The sequence below is a fragment of the Magnolia sinica genome, chromosome 12, assembly GCF_029962835.1.
Source record: "Magnolia sinica isolate HGM2019 chromosome 12, MsV1, whole genome shotgun sequence".
NCBI classification, from domain to species: domain Eukaryota; kingdom Viridiplantae; phylum Streptophyta; class Magnoliopsida; order Magnoliales; family Magnoliaceae; genus Magnolia; species Magnolia sinica.
In genome coordinates, this window is record NC_080584.1 from 30,269,101 (window position 1) to 30,287,410 (window position 18,310).

At 36.3% G+C, this 18,310-nt stretch overlaps 1 protein-coding gene across 2 annotated transcripts in view; it reads left to right on the top strand.

Moving 5' to 3' along the window:
- Window positions 1–18,310, top strand: part of LOC131221176 (protein FORGETTER 1) — a 171,253-nt gene that overhangs the window by 98,266 nt on the left and 54,677 nt on the right. For both annotated transcript variants that reach the window (XM_058216344.1, XM_058216343.1), the window contains exons 15-17: window positions 3,004–3,074; window positions 3,161–3,333; window positions 3,439–3,532. In XM_058216344.1, coding sequence (XP_058072327.1) covers window positions 3,004–3,074; window positions 3,161–3,333; window positions 3,439–3,532 — 338 coding nt within the window. The remainder of the gene's footprint in view (window positions 1–3,003; window positions 3,075–3,160; window positions 3,334–3,438; window positions 3,533–18,310) is intronic.

Below are 18,310 nucleotides of genomic sequence, written 5' to 3' on the forward strand. Positions count from 1 at the left end.
AATGAAAGAGGAAGAAAAGAATAAATAGCTAGTAGGTATGAGATTGGTAGCCTTTTGATCAAAGATATGCCAAATTGTGGATGCTCGAAGATTGAGGCGATTAGTTTAGCCATAGATATGAATATTAGTATCGTATTGGCCGATAGGGACATATCATATCCGTATTGGCATGAGATGATTTGCGATATAGGGTCGTGTTGGCTCGATACAAAACACCTGATCTGTATTGGCCGCATATCAGCATCGATACAAGGCCGATACACCCATAAAAGCCCAATTTTGATTTTGTTTTTGTTTTTTTTCATAGTTTCACTCATTTCTTATCTCTCTCTCTCTCTCTCTCTCTCTCTCTCTCTCTCTCTCTCGATTTCATTTAAACTATGGAAGAAGCTTAAAAACTCATTTTAGGCTAGATCTAGACCTATTTAGGATAAAACAAATGATTTGAATGGGATTTGACAAATTGAAGCAAAGCAGACCATTATGGGAAAAATAGGAAAGAAGGGTAAACCTTCACTTTCTTTTTGATATTTTCATCTTCTTTTTGTTGTATTTGAATGAAATGAGCCCTAGTTCACCAAATCATGCTTGATTTGTGTTCAATTAGGGCCTATTTGGTTGACCTTCAACAAGTCAAACCGGCAAACAACATTCTCATCAAAGAATGGTCCGATACACTATCATATATATGTCCAAATATATATATATATATATATATATATATATATATATATATATATATATATATATATATATATATATATATATATATATATATATATATATATATATAAAGGACTGAATCTTGAATATCATATTATTCTCTTTTTTCCTGATATTTTCCATAATTCTTTTTGCTAAAAAAAAAATCTGACCAATACGGGCAGATATTGTCCAATATAGACCAATATCAATATGCAACGCCAGTATTGTATTGTTTTTTAGCTGGACTGTTATGCTCCCCGATACCGATATTCAGAACCATGAATTTAGCTGGCCATACAAATGAAGATGAATGCCAGATTAAATGACCATCTTATGGCATTAAAAACCTTGAAAGATAGAATTATTCCCACATTTTATAGTATTTATAAACTTATTTTTTCTTTGAAGAACATGGTATTTATAATCTTCTCATGTCTGTCTAGGTAAATTGTTGACATCTTCTCAAGACTCAAGCTTATCTAAAGAGATTCTATAGATCTTCTTATGACTATGTTAGTGATTTACTACTTAGGAAGCTTCTAGAAATACAGATTACAAGAATAATTACTTTGTACAATGAAATCACAACTTCCCAAGAGCACCGTTAGAGTACACATTATCTCCTACCAATCCTACCCTTGTGTATTGTATATAACACATAGCTAACCCTAACTTGGCGAACTGAGTATATTTAGTAGGCAACATATTGCGTGGCTCAGACATATACACTGGTTTTGAACTGCAGTACCTTGCAACCATGTTGTGTGCTCCCTTGATCTCATGTCTTCTGGTATGGAGACACTGTTATGTTATATTATGGTAATTTTTTTTTTAAAAAAACGTTCCTTATCTTTATTTATTTATTTATTGAAATGCAGATTTTATATAGGTAATTGTTTTCAATATAAAGGCTTAGGGTATGACTGAGCCATAGCTCACACAGATCCCATACCCATTCACACTTCGTGCCAAATCTATCCCACAGGTTTCCGTGAGGGGCTTGAAGGGTCCAGGTATTTCAATGCCATATGTTTCTAATTGTTCGTGGCCTTTGTGGTAACCCTTGGGCTGTTTTTCATAGCTGCTGGATTAGTTAAATAGGATAATGACCTGCTCTTTTGGTTTTTATCTACATCTTCCATTGTTATATAGTGTTTATTAATCTGACTGTCCGTTTATTTGCCCGTTCATCTCCTGAAATTTCATTTCATGTCAATATTGGGTAAGGAGTGGTAATGCTAGCTGGATACATTGCCCAAAAGCATGAAAATGGAGTAGTTCCATGGAAGTTCACATTTTCTAAACCTTCTTCGCATGCCCCTTGCACTCTATGTGCTACCTTGGTTTTTCACTTTCACTATCTTTAAGGTCTCCTCTGTTCTCTTTAAATCCATCTTTAACATCTCCAACCATTACCTGCTGTTTATGCCTTCTCTGCAAATCCCTCATTTCTGAATTAAGATATTCTTTAAAACCTTGAATTCTTATCTTCCTGTATTTCTCTAACAGATTCTTTGGTTCGTTGAACCTGGTCTAATCAGTCTGTCCGAAAAACGATTCACAGTTCTTGCTATACTCTAAAATTGGCAAGCAATAAGGAATGAGATGAAGAATTGTAAAATGGGAGACTTATTATTCATTAGCTAGTGAACTCCACTTTTTGATGGAATGGATCAACTTGACCATCCGATTTTGTCTAGATGCCCGTGTCTAGATGCTTGAGATGATCAATGATGGTGACAGGTTACAGAAGGTGATGATGTCTGCATGCATATGTGAGCTTTAAATGCTGCAATTTCTTCAACACCACCGTTTATTGCCATATTGGAAAAGCAATAGAATACAACAGATTTGTGTGGAAGTGTTTTTGCTTTTGGCTTCTTTTCAGAATCTTGTAGGTTACATGGTTGGCATTTCAACATCCCTTTGAGGAATTGAAAGATTTATAATAAGTGAAAATTCACTTATTTTCCTGTTTTTGTGTTTTCTAGCAGGTCTTTGATAATATTTTCCTTTAAAAAAAAAAAGAAAAAAAAAAGCAATGTGATATAGCACACAACTGGCCTCTATAATGATTCTAACTGTCATTAATGTGTAACTTGCACTGGAATGCATGCCTTGTTTTGATGTCATCTTGAAAATTCTGCCCTTCACATGCTAAATTAATTTGATCTTTGGATGTTTTCGTATTTCGATTTTTTTTCATCTTCATTCAATTTCTCTTGATTAGAGATGGAACCATGATGTGCTCGGAAAATTACTTTCATATTGCTAGATGAATTCTTTTTATTAATGCAGCTGAATCAGACCACGAATCAACCGAGTCTGATGATGAGTTTCAATTTTGCGAGATTTGCAGTAATGAAGAGGTAATTTTTAATTTTCTTTGTTTTACATTTATTAAATGTTTTGTTACAGACTGTTATTAATTGTCCTTATAAGTTTTTCAATGCAGGAAAAGAAGAAGTTGCTTCGTTGTTCCTGTTGTGGACGATTAGTTCACCCTACTTGTTTAGTGCCTCCATTGACAGAGCTACCGCCTGAGGATTGGTCATGTCATTCATGTACGGAAAAGACAGAAGAGTATCTTCAGGCAAAACATGCGTACGTAGCTGAGCTCTTGAAAAGGTGTGTGTTAGGATGTTGATACACTACTAAGTTTTCACCTTTTCTTGAACTCGATTCTACTTTAAAGGAGAAAAGGATGTCATATTACGTCAATCTGCTGATTAGGTATGAAGCAGCTATGGAGCGCAAAACAAAAATTTTGGAGATAATTCGTTCTTTGGATCTCCCAAACAATCCCTTGGATGATATTATTGATCAGGTAGTGCCATTTGATGTCTTCAATATAGTTCTTGAGTCGGTTGAATCTATTGGAGGTCCTCTAGAAACAAGATGTGTGTACATAGAAGCATTGACCTGTTTGGCTATTGCTTCTCATTCTTGAAGCTAATGCAATCTTTCTTATACTGGAGTATTTTGTTATGTTGTATGATTGTGACATTTAGTGGTTTCTGAGGTTTAAGATTCTGTCCAATGCGAGCTTAAGTTTTGTGAATTAAAAGCACAGTTTGCTGACACTCTGTATCCATCTGAATTTGCTGCAATTTTATCATTTTGAACTTGGGTGGAAATGTTTCTGTCGTCAGACACTTGAAAATCCTTTCATTGTTAGTTAGACACTTGAAAATCTGATCGATATCCGACTCTAGTTGCTTGAGAAGACTGTTATGCTAATCCTTTTTTTTTTTTTTTTTAAAAAAAATGTTTATATGGCTTACCCCTAGTTACTAAAATTCTTTTCTTTTGGGATACTGTGCCTATTTGCCGGAAACCATGCCTGTTTGGTAGAAATTGGGCTTTCAATTAACAATCCTGTTCAGAAAAAGGAAAAGAGCCAAAAGAAAAGAAAAAAAAATAAAAAGAAAAAGAAAAGAGAAGACAGAAAAGGAAACCCTTGAAAGAACCAGAAACCAAGTAAACTGTATATTTATCTGATAACTCTTCATTTAGTTTGTACAAGATCAGGGATTTAAGTAGTGGTTTCGAAGTGTGACTTTCCAGGGGTTCGAAACTGGTAGGATTCTCCCTGTATTAGTCTGTTTCAGTTGGTTTTGGTCCCATTTTGGTTGGCTTTGGTCCCTATTTTTTAAACCATCTTCATGATAATCATCAGCTCTTTCTACTCAGAGATATCAATTGGTTTTAAACTCTTAAAACTATGTCAAGATTTTAATACTTAACTATGCTTGCTGTTATTCATGGCTGTAAATCTGCTTTTGATGAGCTAGAACTTGGCTTAAGGACACCTCTTTCTTTTACACCTCTTTCTTTTAAAACTTGAATAAATGACTTGATATCTCACAACATGCAAAAATGCAGCACGTTGTTACAGTAGGAAGTTAGAGACGATCGTAATAAAGCTGAATCTTAGAAAGTTCTAGTTTTCTTTTCTAGTTTTTCACTCTTTATTTTTTTCTTCTTCATTTATATCTTTGAAAAATGAAACCTTACCTAGAGGAGGTTGGTTTGTCAGTTTTCCAACAATAATGTTACTTCCTTTCTAGATGGAAGAAAACAGTTACTAGACAAACCAAAGATCATTTCTTTTGGTATTTATTTAATTTTTCATAACCATAGAAACAGAACGAAGGCCATGTTTCCATATGCCCCTTTTTTCGTTTCTTTTCTCTTTTCGTACTATTGTAGTTTGGAACCCATCTTGAGCAAGTTTGGTGGGCTTATCCTTGAGCAATGTTAAGAATAAGGAAGAAACTGGCTGAAAGTTCTCAACAAAATGGGTTTCTTTCATTTCTCACTTGAAACAAAAACCCCAAGGAGGCCATACCTTAACATGAATTCTGTGGAAGGAAATTGCAACATTGTATTGCCACTTTATTGGACTAACAATTGCAATTCAATTTGAGAGTGCATGCAAACACACCCTTAATTTTCTGGTTTACTGTTGAAGTATTGGACACCTACTTAAAGCAAGGTACATGGATTTCCAACCCCCAAAAAAAAAAAAAAACAACCAGCCAAAAGACAAAAGGCATTAAATACTATTTTTGTTGGCACTGGCAATGGGCCAGGTCAGGGTCAGCCCCAGACCGACTGCGTGGTGCAAATGGGTTGGCTCGGTCCTGTTAAGGTCGACAGTTATTATTGACCCTGATCTGTTTAACTGTTGGGTCTGTATTTTGGCCCTGAAACTGACCGATTAATATCTGGTGAGTCTGCATCAGGTCCATATCAGAATATCCTGATCCATTTATCTAATAGGCATAGCGGAAGAGGATCTAGACCTGTCCCATTATCTAATGGGTGGGGTTTGGCTCTTGTCTGGGATGGGTTTAGTTCAGGTTTAAGAAGTATAGTGGAACAACTGATGCCCTGAATATGTTGGTTGTATCTGGTCTTAAATCAAATGAGCTCCAAAAGTACACGGTGTTATGCCATGGTAAAAGTTGAGAAGAATTTAAGAATTTATTCAAGTTGTATTGGCTAAACTAATCTGGCACTATGGATTAAGGAAAATCTAAAAGAACAGCTTCAAGTGGTCAAAGTCATGTCATCATCAACATCATCTAGGCCTTATACCAATTTACTGGGGGTTCAAAGTAAACCTACTATCTCTAACAAAACCTATGCTAAAGTCAATATATGTCGATTTTAAGAGTCTGCTCTTAGCAGGGTTTGGGTTAGGAAGGTCTTGGAACAGGTCTTGGATCTTGGTTGGGTCCATCTTAGTTTGCTTTCAGGTCCATTTAGAAAATCGGGTTCTGGGCTGGTTGATCGGGTAGATTTTGAGAGGTCCCCGACCTGACCCATTTAGTATTCAGGCTGAACTTTTGGACCTAGATCCTCTCCAATGGGTCCAAATTCAGACCCAGACCCATTTATTATGGGGATGGGTTGACCCAAACCCATTTGCATTCCTACCCTGACAAATTAATCAGGGAAAAAGTTCATGCTCGGAACCGATACCATTTAGTAATTTGGGGTTTGACTGCATGCCAAGCCCACCCATTAGCATTATGATGTGCTTGTTCTATGGCTTGTCTCTGTCATTGATAGAACATTTTACAAAACCTAGGCCCAAGTCCGAGTTAAACCTGGTTATTAGTCGGTCCCAAGATCAGGCCTATACCTGATCCACAGTTCTCTACTATAGGCCTAAGCTTCGTATTGGACCTTGTCCAAAACTTGCGAGCCTGACCCATTGCAACTGTAGTTTTCATAGAGAAAATGAAAACCAAGTGAACCTGCTGGTGCAAATGACTGCCAAACATCTGGGTGGTTCAATTCCAAGAAGTTGTTGAAATAGTTTCTAGGTTAAGCCAGTTTGCCTGAATCAGTAGTTCTGGTTGACCAGTCCGTTAAATTTAGTTCTTAAAGCATTGAGATCTTGGTCTAGCCTAGAGTGTTTGAGAGTATTTTTTAATCAATCAGGCATTTCTTCTATTTACAATGTGGATGGTCATGCATCTTTGACACAGTGCTTTATAACTTGGAATATTACTTGGTTGATCTGATAGGATAATCAATCAGGCATTTCATCTATTTACAATGTGGATGGTCATGCATCTTTGACACTGTGCTTTATAACTTGGAATATTACTTGGTTGATCTGATATGACAAAAAATCCAAACATTGGTTTAATCTCTAACACAACCCATATGCTGAGATGACAAAAATTCAAATTTTGGTTTAATCTCCAACACATAACCCGTAAACTAGTTTCTCATTTTACATGCTTGCATCTCCTCTTCCTCTTTTCTGCATCTGTTTAATGTTTTTGGATTACTTTTACAACTGTATAATGGGATGTTTCTTGCATCCTTCATCACATTGTTTCGCACATGCATTTCTCATTGTGAAAACAATGATATAATTTAATGAACAATAATATCACAACTGATCCGGAAATGAGGGATATTGTTATATTATATTAATTTCCTTTCAATTAATTCCTTGAACTTCCTTTTTTCTTTGAAGAATTAAAATATTTATTCAATTACAAGAAAGGACATCAAACGAGGGGAAACAAGTTAATATGCATAAAGCAGCTCGGCCGACACCTTCCTTGGATAAAGTATCTGCACCATGATTTATGCTCTATTCACATGGAGTATGACATGTTTATTTGGAGGCCAACATGGGTCTCTGACATTTTCCTTGGTCAGCTCCAATGTTTGAAATATCGGTATCGCGTTACGTATCGCATTCTTGGGATATGGATACGTATCGGTTATTGCATAGGATATATCGGTTGTATAACATGAAGTACCCGTGTTGTTGGAAATATTAGAAAATTGGTCGAATTTTTCAATGAAACTCAATTGATTGTTAAAAAAAAAAAAGAAGACATCAATACACTTATAGATCAAAATATTATATATATATATATATATATATATATATATATATATATATAAAACAAGTGCACATAATAGTTTTTCTTTATATGGAGTCTTAATCTATGCATTGTATAACCGAATTGATGTAAGTATATTCAAAGTCTATTCATATAATTTATAAATGTAAGAAAATGTGTGGAAGCATAACCAATACATTCAAAAACGAAAGAAGAATCACTACATTAGGTGATACACATGTAACATGTTTGAATTTATGTTTGGACACAAATTGCAACCGATTTGTGAGAAATTGAGAAATTTTGTTTTGTGTTTTTTTTTTTTTTTTTTTTTGTTTATATATATATATATATATATATATATATATATATATATATATATATATATATATATATATATATATATATAAATTCCACAACTTGGCCCATCTCCTCCAAATCTATGATTTTTCATGCAAAATATGAAAAAATTATGGATTTATAACAATTTGACATTGATTTAACATAATTTACCAAAAAAAAAAAGGATCAAAAATTGAAAATGCTCACCGGATCAAACATGTGGGATATATCGCACTACTTGTGCATTTCAGTTTATCCTATCTTAGCCCCTATCCTTCGTAAGTGAATGTACGCATTATACCCTCCTCACCTCGGTCTAGGTCCATTTAGGTTATTCTCATCCTCTTTTCAGGCCTTAATCCCTAGTCTATATTTCCTGAAGTTGGAAGAAGTGAAAACAAATTTGGGTGTGGGAGTGGGGAGGCATCTGTTTCGAAATGTTGGCTAAGTGGAATTGCGAGTATAAAGCATCATTAGAAACATGATTGGCACTCACGTAGAAGGTTTGTCTTTTAATTTTGTCTTTAAGATTGCATTGATTGTTCTTGAAAATGGTGAAGAAGTCTAAGGCTAAGGATAATGGTCCTATATGGGATTTTTGCTCAAAAGTGGTTGAAAACACTAACCTTCACCTCAAATGCAACTTTTGTGGAAAGAGCTATTAGGGAGGTGTATTTCAAATGAAAAATCATGTCCCATGGATAGAGAAGAATGTAGTAGTATGTTTACAAGCAATGTTTTAAATATCGTTATTGCGTAATGTATCGCACCCTTGGGATACGGATACATATCGATTATTGCATGGGATATATTGGTTGTATCGCGTAATGTATCGCCGTTGTTGGGAAATGTGGGAACATTGGGAAATTGGTCAAATTTTTCAATGAAACTTTAGGGATTGTTGAAAAAGACATCAATACGCATTTAGAAATCAAAACAGTAAAAAAAAAAAAAAAAAAAAAAAAAAGAAGTGCACATAATAGGGGCTTCCTTTATATGGGATCCTAATATACGTGCTTTCGAACTAAACTGATGCAAGTATATTCCAAGTCTATTCATATACTTTATAAACGTAAAAAGACATGTATGAAAACACAAGCAATACATTCAAAAGCAAAAGAAAAATCACTAGATCAGGTTACATACATGTTTAATTTTGTGTTTGGATACAAAGATTGCATTGATTTGCGAGAAATTGAGAAATTTTGATTTTTCTCAATTTTTTACAACTTGACCCATCTCCCCTAAATCTCGAAATTGTAGTTCCAAATTCATGATTTTTCATGGAAAATATGAAGAATCATAAATTTGTAACAATTTGAAATTGGTTTAACGTGATTTACAACAAAAACATGGATCGAAAATCGAAAATGCTCACTGGATCAAATAGGTGGGATATATGATATATCGGCACTACCTATGTGTTTTGTATTGCATAGGTGGGATACAAGATATATCGTGGGATATATCGGCTGATATCGTTGATATTTAAAACACTGTTTACAAGTAGGTGATGTAATGGGAGAAGTTTAAGAAATTGTTGGACACGAATTCTATGACAAGAAACAAGAAGAAGTCATGTATGATGTTGGAAGCCTTCCAAGCATACATGACGTAGAAGACTTGGGTGACAGAGTAAAATGGAATATGATTATGGACGACTTTGTTGGAAGAGAGAGTGGGGGACGAGGAAACTGATAAGCCACTAAATAGAATTTGTAAAAAAAATAAAATAATAATAAATAAATGAGATAGAGATAATGTATGTGTTTGTATTGCTTGTTTACTTTGTGAAAATGCTTTACCATTCGATCTTGTGAAGTGCTTGTCTTTGCAATAGTAATGGAAGACCCACATATGGATGGGGGTTAAAGCTTCCCACTTGTCATGGAGTGAGAAACAAGTTTCTAAGGATGGTGGTTGAGAAGTTGTATAAGTAAGAATGATAAAAACAGGATGTACTATAATGTTGGACAGGCGGATGGATGGAGTGAATCGGTCTATTACCAACTTTTGGTTGATAGTCTGAGTGGTATAATTTTCTAAGGTATGTTGATACGTCTTGACATTTTGAAGTATGCAATCAATTTTTTAACATTTTCGAGTCTGTCATTGTTGAGGTGTGTGAGGAGAATGTGGTACATGTTATTATGGATAGTGCATCTGCGTATGTAAAGCATGTCAAATATTGATGAGGAAGAGAAGTTTTTTTGGTCACCGTATGTAGCCCATTGCAAAGGTCTCATACTTACGGACATCGGTAAATTGCAAAGTTCATGCGAAGACTGGCAAATGTAAGGGCTAAAATTGCATACATTTACAAGTATTGTTAGGTTTTGGATTTGATGCGAAAGCATACAAAAGGCAAGTTGACTAGACAAGTTGTGACATGATTTGTTACGTTGTTTTTTACACTGAAGAGCGTACATGAGCATTGGATTGGTTTGAGGTCAATGTTTGCCTTAAAGGAATGGGAAGATAGCCTTTTTTTCAAGACGTTAAAGGGAAAGCATGTTCGTGACAGTCTTTGCCCACATAAGCTTCTGGCATCCGTCAAGCATTGTTTGAAGACTACTATCCCATTGGTTTTAACTTACGAAGGTTAGTTGATTTGGATGAAAAGCTGGTTATGAGAAACATATATGATGTGATGGATTGGGCGGAAGCAATGTTTTTGAATAATGTCCGTAACGTAGTAGTGCCAGTACCTACGATGCTACGTAGCATTAGCAAATAGCGTAAATCCCTTGTAGCATACGCTACAGGGTTCATAGCATATGTATTGCACTCATAACGTATGTAGCGTACGCTGCATTTTTTTATGCAAATGATAATAGTATTTTTTATTTAATAGTCAAATCTCTTTTTGTGTGAGATTTTAATTTCTTTTCATACTTGTAACTTGTGATTTTAATTAGGCATTATTAATTAAAGTGGTTTGCTTAGAAAGTTGTTGTGATAATGATTTGATTTGGTTTATATGTGGATTGGCTTTTGATAAATGATAATTAATAGCTTGTTTGAACATGCTTATACTTGAAAAAATAAATCATCTTTCAGCCGTATATATATATATATATATATATATATATATATATATATATATATATATAGAGAGAGAGAGAGAGAGAGAGAGAGAGAGAGAGAGAGAGAGAGTCATGCTCACCTGCGCACCTACACACGTGCGCACCTTTGCACACGTGTCATGGGTGTCTAATCTGAACGGTCCATGTGATGCGGAATCCCATGAAACCCCATGTGACAAATTTTCACCCTGATCTAAAATTCTGGTGGGCCATAGCAAAGAGAAATGCAAATCAAGGGAGGAAACTGTTTTCATTTTTCATGGCCCATCGAAGTTTTAGATCAAAGTAAATCTTGGGCCCGGGGGGTTTCACGAGGTGCTGCTTCACATGAACGGTTCAGATTTTGGATCCAAATCACGTATGATGGGTTCTCAAAAAAGTTCGCACCAGTTCCATGCGAACTGGTGCGCAGGTGAGCATTTCCCTATATATATATATATATCTGTTTTTTTTTTCTTATTATTTATCAAATTTTCCTATTTTTAAATTAAAAAATAGAAGTATCGTGTAGCTTACGCTCTACACTACTCTACTTATGCTCCAAAGGGCTGAATGCTATGCAATACGCTATTGCAATTTCAAACATTGGGCGAAAGAGAGTATAACAAAGAATTTGGGAGAGGTTAAAAAACGGTATTTGGTGATTTGGGACATTATCGACAAGCAGTGGAATCTTCAGCTCCATAGGTCCTTGCATGTGGCAGACTACTTTCTAAATCCAAGATTTCAATATGACAAAAACTTTCATGTGGATTTGGAAATAAAAATGGGCCTATATGATTATATTGAAAGAATGATTGCGGATTCTAGGCAAAGGGTTTTTTAAAGGCCTTGTTTGGAAGAGAAACCACAAAATTAAGAAAAGCGACAAAGTAACTAGGTGACTTTTGAATTATTTTGCTTGTTATTTGTTAGTTGACTTTGATTAGTTAAATGTCTATTTTGGTTTTCAAGTTATTTCTTTTAAACATTTAATTCTTTGTATTATATGATACCAAAGTGCATGGTGGGAGTGTTGGTGGGAGCGTTACATGGATGAGTGTTTAGAATTGCAAAAGCTGGCCATTCATATTTTTGAGTCTAGCATGTAGTGCTATTGCCTGTGAGCACAATTGGAACACTTCTTAGCTAGTGAGAAATTATTTCATGAATCTCTTTTTTAATTGTTTTGATACTTAATTAATAATTATTTACTAGTTATAAAATTATATGTTGATGTAAATATGTACTAAAAAATGAAAAAAGACTCGAGCAACAGAGATTGAAAGCACTCGTGTTTATAAAATACAATCTTCAAGTTGAAGTGGGTCATGAGAAGAGAGAAATTAAGGGCTTGATCCAAATGCTAATTGGATATGAAATCCGATGATGAGTGGATCACCAATAAGGAGAATCCTACCATTTCTACAGATAACGACTGGATGAATATGGGTTAAAGTTTTATTGAGGCATTGGAGGGTGATGAAGGTGTCGGCTCTGCCACAAGATCAGATGGGTGACATACCATTTAGTTATGCTCAATTGATGAGAATAAACTATTTTGTAGGTCCTAAAAAACTTTCAATTAGAAATGAAGCAGAGGAAAGCAAACGTTTGGGAAGAGGAGGATGATGAATTTGCTTCGATATTAAATTTTGAACAAGAAGATGATGCTAACATTGATATTATTAATTTATTGTTACTAATGATGAGGATGATAGTGCTACTAATGATGAGGATGATAGTGCCGGGCTGAACATTTTTTGAACAGGGGCAAAGTTTTGAGGTTTTGAAATTGATTATCACACAATGACACATTTTACACTTATAGATACACCGCATACAGTTGATCACATGATAATATCATGGTTATTGGTTGTTTTTTTTTTTTTTTGGTGCATATTCATGAGAAAATGGATGATTTATGTGTTTTTTTTTTTTTTTCTTTCAATTTTCTGATTGATGAGAAATGGAATTAAAAAATTGTAAAAAGAATGCATGCATAATAAGTTTCCATTTAATGGGGGCCTTAAAGCATGTGTTGTCGTAAGAAATCAGTCCAACTATCCCATCAATCTCATCTATCCATCCAACCATCCAACCTTCCATCTGAACATCCATCGATATTTTAGCCTATTGACAACACCATATTTACGGAGAAATCATCGACAACTGGAAAAGAAACAAAAGACCGTGGTTTTGATAGTGATAATGATAATATCGTGATATTATCAATATTTTTGTTGACAATTTGAACATTGGATACAACCATGCGTCCACAAAAGACATTCAAATGGATTCTTTTTTTTAGTAAGCAGATTTTTGGCGATATTGATACATTGGTGATATTATTGAAATATCACTGATACACTGGTGATCAACTGACACCTGGAATTTACATAGCTGAAAATATTGGCGAGATCGATACATTTGCGATCCAAGCGACACCTCGAATTTACATAGTCGAAGATATTGGCGATACTTAACCATACATCGTCGATATGTGGAACTTTTTTGATACTACCAGTGTTATCGGCATCGCTACCAGTCTATCAATGTCGCCGAGCTGGAGATATGGATATATGGAGGATACTCCAAACAGTGGGTCCAACCAGTTGGACTTTAGACCTCTCTCCCTAGACGCATGCACATGTATTTGTATGCATGGGTTGTGCTCCAATGGTACTGGTACCAAGAAAGCAGATTGATCCAAACAAAAGCGGGCCACACCATAGGGACCAATTTGGAAAGGGAACCCCATAATTGATTTGCATGGGGCCTCATTGTGTCATATATATGAAATCTAGGCCATTCAAACCCTTCATCTCACTTTGATGGAGGTCAAGCCAAAATTTGGGTGGTTTAACTACCCAAGTGGTCCCCATCGAAAATCACAAGTGGGAGTCTGCTCCCAACTTGTTCTTGTATTACAACCCACGTAACTTTTGGAATGCGCACTGCATCTTCCATGGTTGATACAAGATCCCACATGGCTCATCATTGCGGTGCCCCAAGTCTATAGACCATCCATAAAGTTAAATAATAAGAGTCCCTTTCTACTCTATCATGAATCTCTAATATAATGGTAGAGAAATCCCCGACATACTCCCTAATCGAACCACTACATCATCGTTTTAGCTTTTGTTGTGCTAAGAATTCAGTGTTGTCCTCATAGAATGGTTTCTTAATCTCCTTTCTGAAATCATCCCAAGTGTTGATCACGAATGTATGCCATTTCATGTCTGCATGACTTGCTCCCATAGGACCATCGTATCAATGAGATACATAGTTGTTGTTAGTACCTTTGTGTTCTCATCATCTAGTGAGGTAGCTTCAATATATTGATCCATCTTCCATGTGAAATCATCCATCTCCCTAGCATCTCCCAACCAATTGAAGGACTCAATATTTGGTTTCTCTCCTAAGGGTTTCCTTTGTGGCCATCTCCATTGGCTATGGCCCTTTTTCATAAGACCCATTCACCAGTCATTTCCTCCATGGAAATGTCTGGTTTGTGACACTATGGTCCCTTCGTTAAAGGTGATCAGGTGTGAGTATTTTCTTTGCTATGGATAACGAACTCCTTAAATGCAGCTTAGCTACAGTTTGAGCGTGTTGTTACATTGTTGGGCACTTGTCCTCATCTAACCAATTTCTCCAAAGACCACCACACTTAGAATGTTTAGTAACATGGATTTTCTTAGGGTTCCATTTGAAGCTCGAGTTTCTCTGATGGGACATCATGCGCACACGCGCACGCACGCCACCCCCCCTACGCACGTACGTACGGAGGGCCCCACCATCAATCTGGCTCGATGACGACGTCCAGGGAGGGCCTCCTAGTTAGAAGACGAAGTTTGCTTCAAAAGAGTGAGCCCGATAGTCAAGTAAAGCCCATCATGGGATCTCATGATCATGGTCCAGTAGTCGGATTGATCTCATATTTTAGGTCTTGCTTATTGATATTATTTAGAACATCATGAACGCTTTTGTTTGATTTTTATTTTAGTTTACTTCATCGCCAAGTAATAGGTTGCGCACATGGCGCGAGTTTTGGGGTATAGGTTTTTCTATAAATAGGCACCCCTTGTAGCTCTTTTAATTCATTGAAGATTAATAAAAATTCTGCATTTTCCTACTCTTTGAGTTGTGAAGCCTAATTGGGTGCGAAGCCCTCCCTTCATCGAAGGGCTAACTACAGTGGTGCGAAGCCACATCCATCCTGATCCGCCCCTATCTTCTATCATCCATACTTCCCAAGTTCTTCAATCCATATTTCTATTCTCCTACAATCATCTACGCTTCAAATCCATCTTCTATTGCAGCCGTTTTTCTCTCTACAACAGATTTCTAGAATCTGAGGGCTGAAACTTTGGGCGGAGTACCACGCACAAACTGTGCATCAGATCGAGCTGAGATTTGGGGGTTTTGGAGTCCATCCCTGACCGACTAGGGCCAAGGTGGCCTTTTTCTGAATAGTGGGCCCCACACACGTGCGGGTGGGATCACATGCACGTGCGTCTGGGCCATTGTTGTTGTCCACGCGTGTGGTACTTCTCTGATTCGTGTCTCCTCTCTTTCACTCTGCTTTTACCCAAAATTCATAAATTTAACCCTAAATTACTCAAATCTCCAATTTTATGCTCATTTTCTTACCCTAGGGTTCTCTGAATTGGAATTAGTGAATCCCTTGGATTAGGGACTGATTACTATACATGTGTGGCTGAATTCTATTTCCCTTTGAGTATCGTTTGACTTATAATTTTTATTGTTCCAGCCCTAGCGTGTGGAGGCGTTGACCCGCATAGATTCCCCTTAATTGAATGTTTAGACTTTCATGTGAGATATGGAATTTGTGTATTTGTTTATGAACTAATGTGATCTTAAGCTTGAATTCTTGCACATCATATTTGAATTTCATGTCCTGCATCAAATTTGGTATCAGAGCTTAGGGTTCTTATAGGGGAATGCATTACATGTTTAGGGTTTAGTTGTTTATGTCCATTACGCATCAATTCTCATCATATATGGCTGTTTAGAGGTCCATAAACCCTGACATAAGCTGCTGAAATTTTCTGTTATCCCCTTATTTGAATTATTTTAGAAATTAACTTAGCTTTCTATTTCTAAGTTTAGAAACTTTCCTTTTCTATTTTAGAAACTTTCTTAATCTGTTTTTAGAAACTAATTTCCTTTCCTTCTTCTTTTTTAGAAACTAGTTTACTTTCCTTTTTCTTTTTAGAAACTAACTTACTTTCTATTCTTAGAAACTTTCCTTTTTCTTTTTTTCTTTTTTTTTTTTTTTTTTTTAATTTTTAAGAAACTAGGTTGTTTTTTTTAGAAACTTCCTAATTTTTTTTTTTTTTTTTTTTTTTTTTTTATAGAAACTTTCCTAATTTGTTTTTTTAGAAACTCTCCTAATTTGTTTTTAGAAACTTTCCTTTTTTTCATTTTTAGAAACTAGATTGCTTTTTTAGAAACTTTCCTAATTTTTATTTTTATTTTTTTAAAAAAGAAACTTTCCTTTTTTCATTTTTAGAAAATAGTTTTCTTTTTTAGAAACTTTCCTAATTTGTTTTCAGAAACTTTCCTTTTTCGTTTTTAGAAACTAGGTTGTTTCTTTAAATAAATAAATAAATAAACTTTCTTATATTTTGACAACTATATTGCTGAATTTTGGTTTGCATCCTACACTAAACATGAAACAACTGCTTGTAATGCCCTGAAAATCGGGGGTTGAGCATAGACTCAACTCCCGAGTTCCAATGCATCACTTATGCAACATAGATAATGATGATTTAATGTTGTCCGTGTTAGTGCATTAAAGATGAATGAGATTAAGCCAAAACAGCATATCACACTCCAGCGACGAATAAATTTACGCAAGCGGAAGACTATGATTGATAAATATAACGTATAAGTTGTTGTAGATCTCCAGAGTGTGAAAATGTCACCAGGTTAACCATATACATGTATACTCCCAAAGTGATCAAAATGAATATACAAGTGTGTCCCAAAATACAGAACAACAGTGTAAGGGCATCTAGTCAGTGTCCCTGTAGCCCCGGCAATCAGGACACGGCTCACATGAACCCGCCCGATAACTGCATGTATGAGAACGCCTCCTCGTCATCCTCGAAGTCTGGCTCGGCCTCGTAGGCATCGCCATCACCTGCAGCTAAGATAGAGTCCGGTTGGTGTTTAAAACACCGTCTCGGAACGTGGGAGTGAGTGATCAACTCAGTGGAACTATAAAACAAAGGTTAACATGTTATCAATTCAATCAAGCAGTAATGATAAAGTAGTACAGCAAACATGTCTTAGATACTCTTGTTAATGCAAGAATGATATACGATAATGATGCATGCCCTCGCCTGCACTCCCTCAGCGTCTTCATCTTACAGCGCACATGGCAACCACCCGAAAGTGCTCTTCCTCGCCAAAGCACATGCAATGCGGTGCATGCTCATGTTAGCTAATACTTAATTAGATTTATTCATACAGCACTTTTGGGAAGCTAAGGTACCTCCCTTGTGTCACTTCCCAAACAATGATCCATTCTAGGGTCGTCAGTCCTAGCTAGTCTCATACGATGTTGCGGTTATAGGTCGCTTCAAAGGGCTTGTCACCTGATCAGTGTAAGCCTAATTTATACTCTAGTTGCTACGGAAAGGCTCGTCGCCTCAACGCAGTCTCAGAGTATGCTCGAGGTCACTACAAAGGGCTCGTCACCTGATCAGTGTAGGCTGACAGCTCGAATACAGTATCCTATACCACCGTATTCGGCTCATGAGGCGATGTTGCTTACTGGTCACTATGGGGAGGCTCGTCGCCTCAGCGTAGGCCGACAGCTGGACCACAGTGTCCCATACCACCATGTCCAGCTCATGAGTCTTAGCGGATCGAGGTACCAAGGTTAAGGGTTTCCACTAGTGAGTTTGGTACATTAGGTTCAAGCAATAGCGTCTATACATGGTGAACATACATCGGGTCAATCGGGTTACTTGACGAGCTCGACTGGTACGAGCGCACGTCAAGATGATCGACATGAAGTGCGTAAGCACTCCGTGTGGCCTAACCACTGTCGACAAACTCCGTATGACTCGGATTCCTCGAACACATCTGTTGTGGCGAAGCTAACTCAGCCACTCGTTCGGGAACCGTTACCGATAGCCTGGACTACGTAGTAGTCCCAAACGCATGTAAATATAACAGGATAACACATGTGGTAGGCATATCAAAGTTAAACAATTATTTCAAGTAACGTAACCAATTGAACATTTCACAAAATACAAGGTAAACATATTTTACATAAAT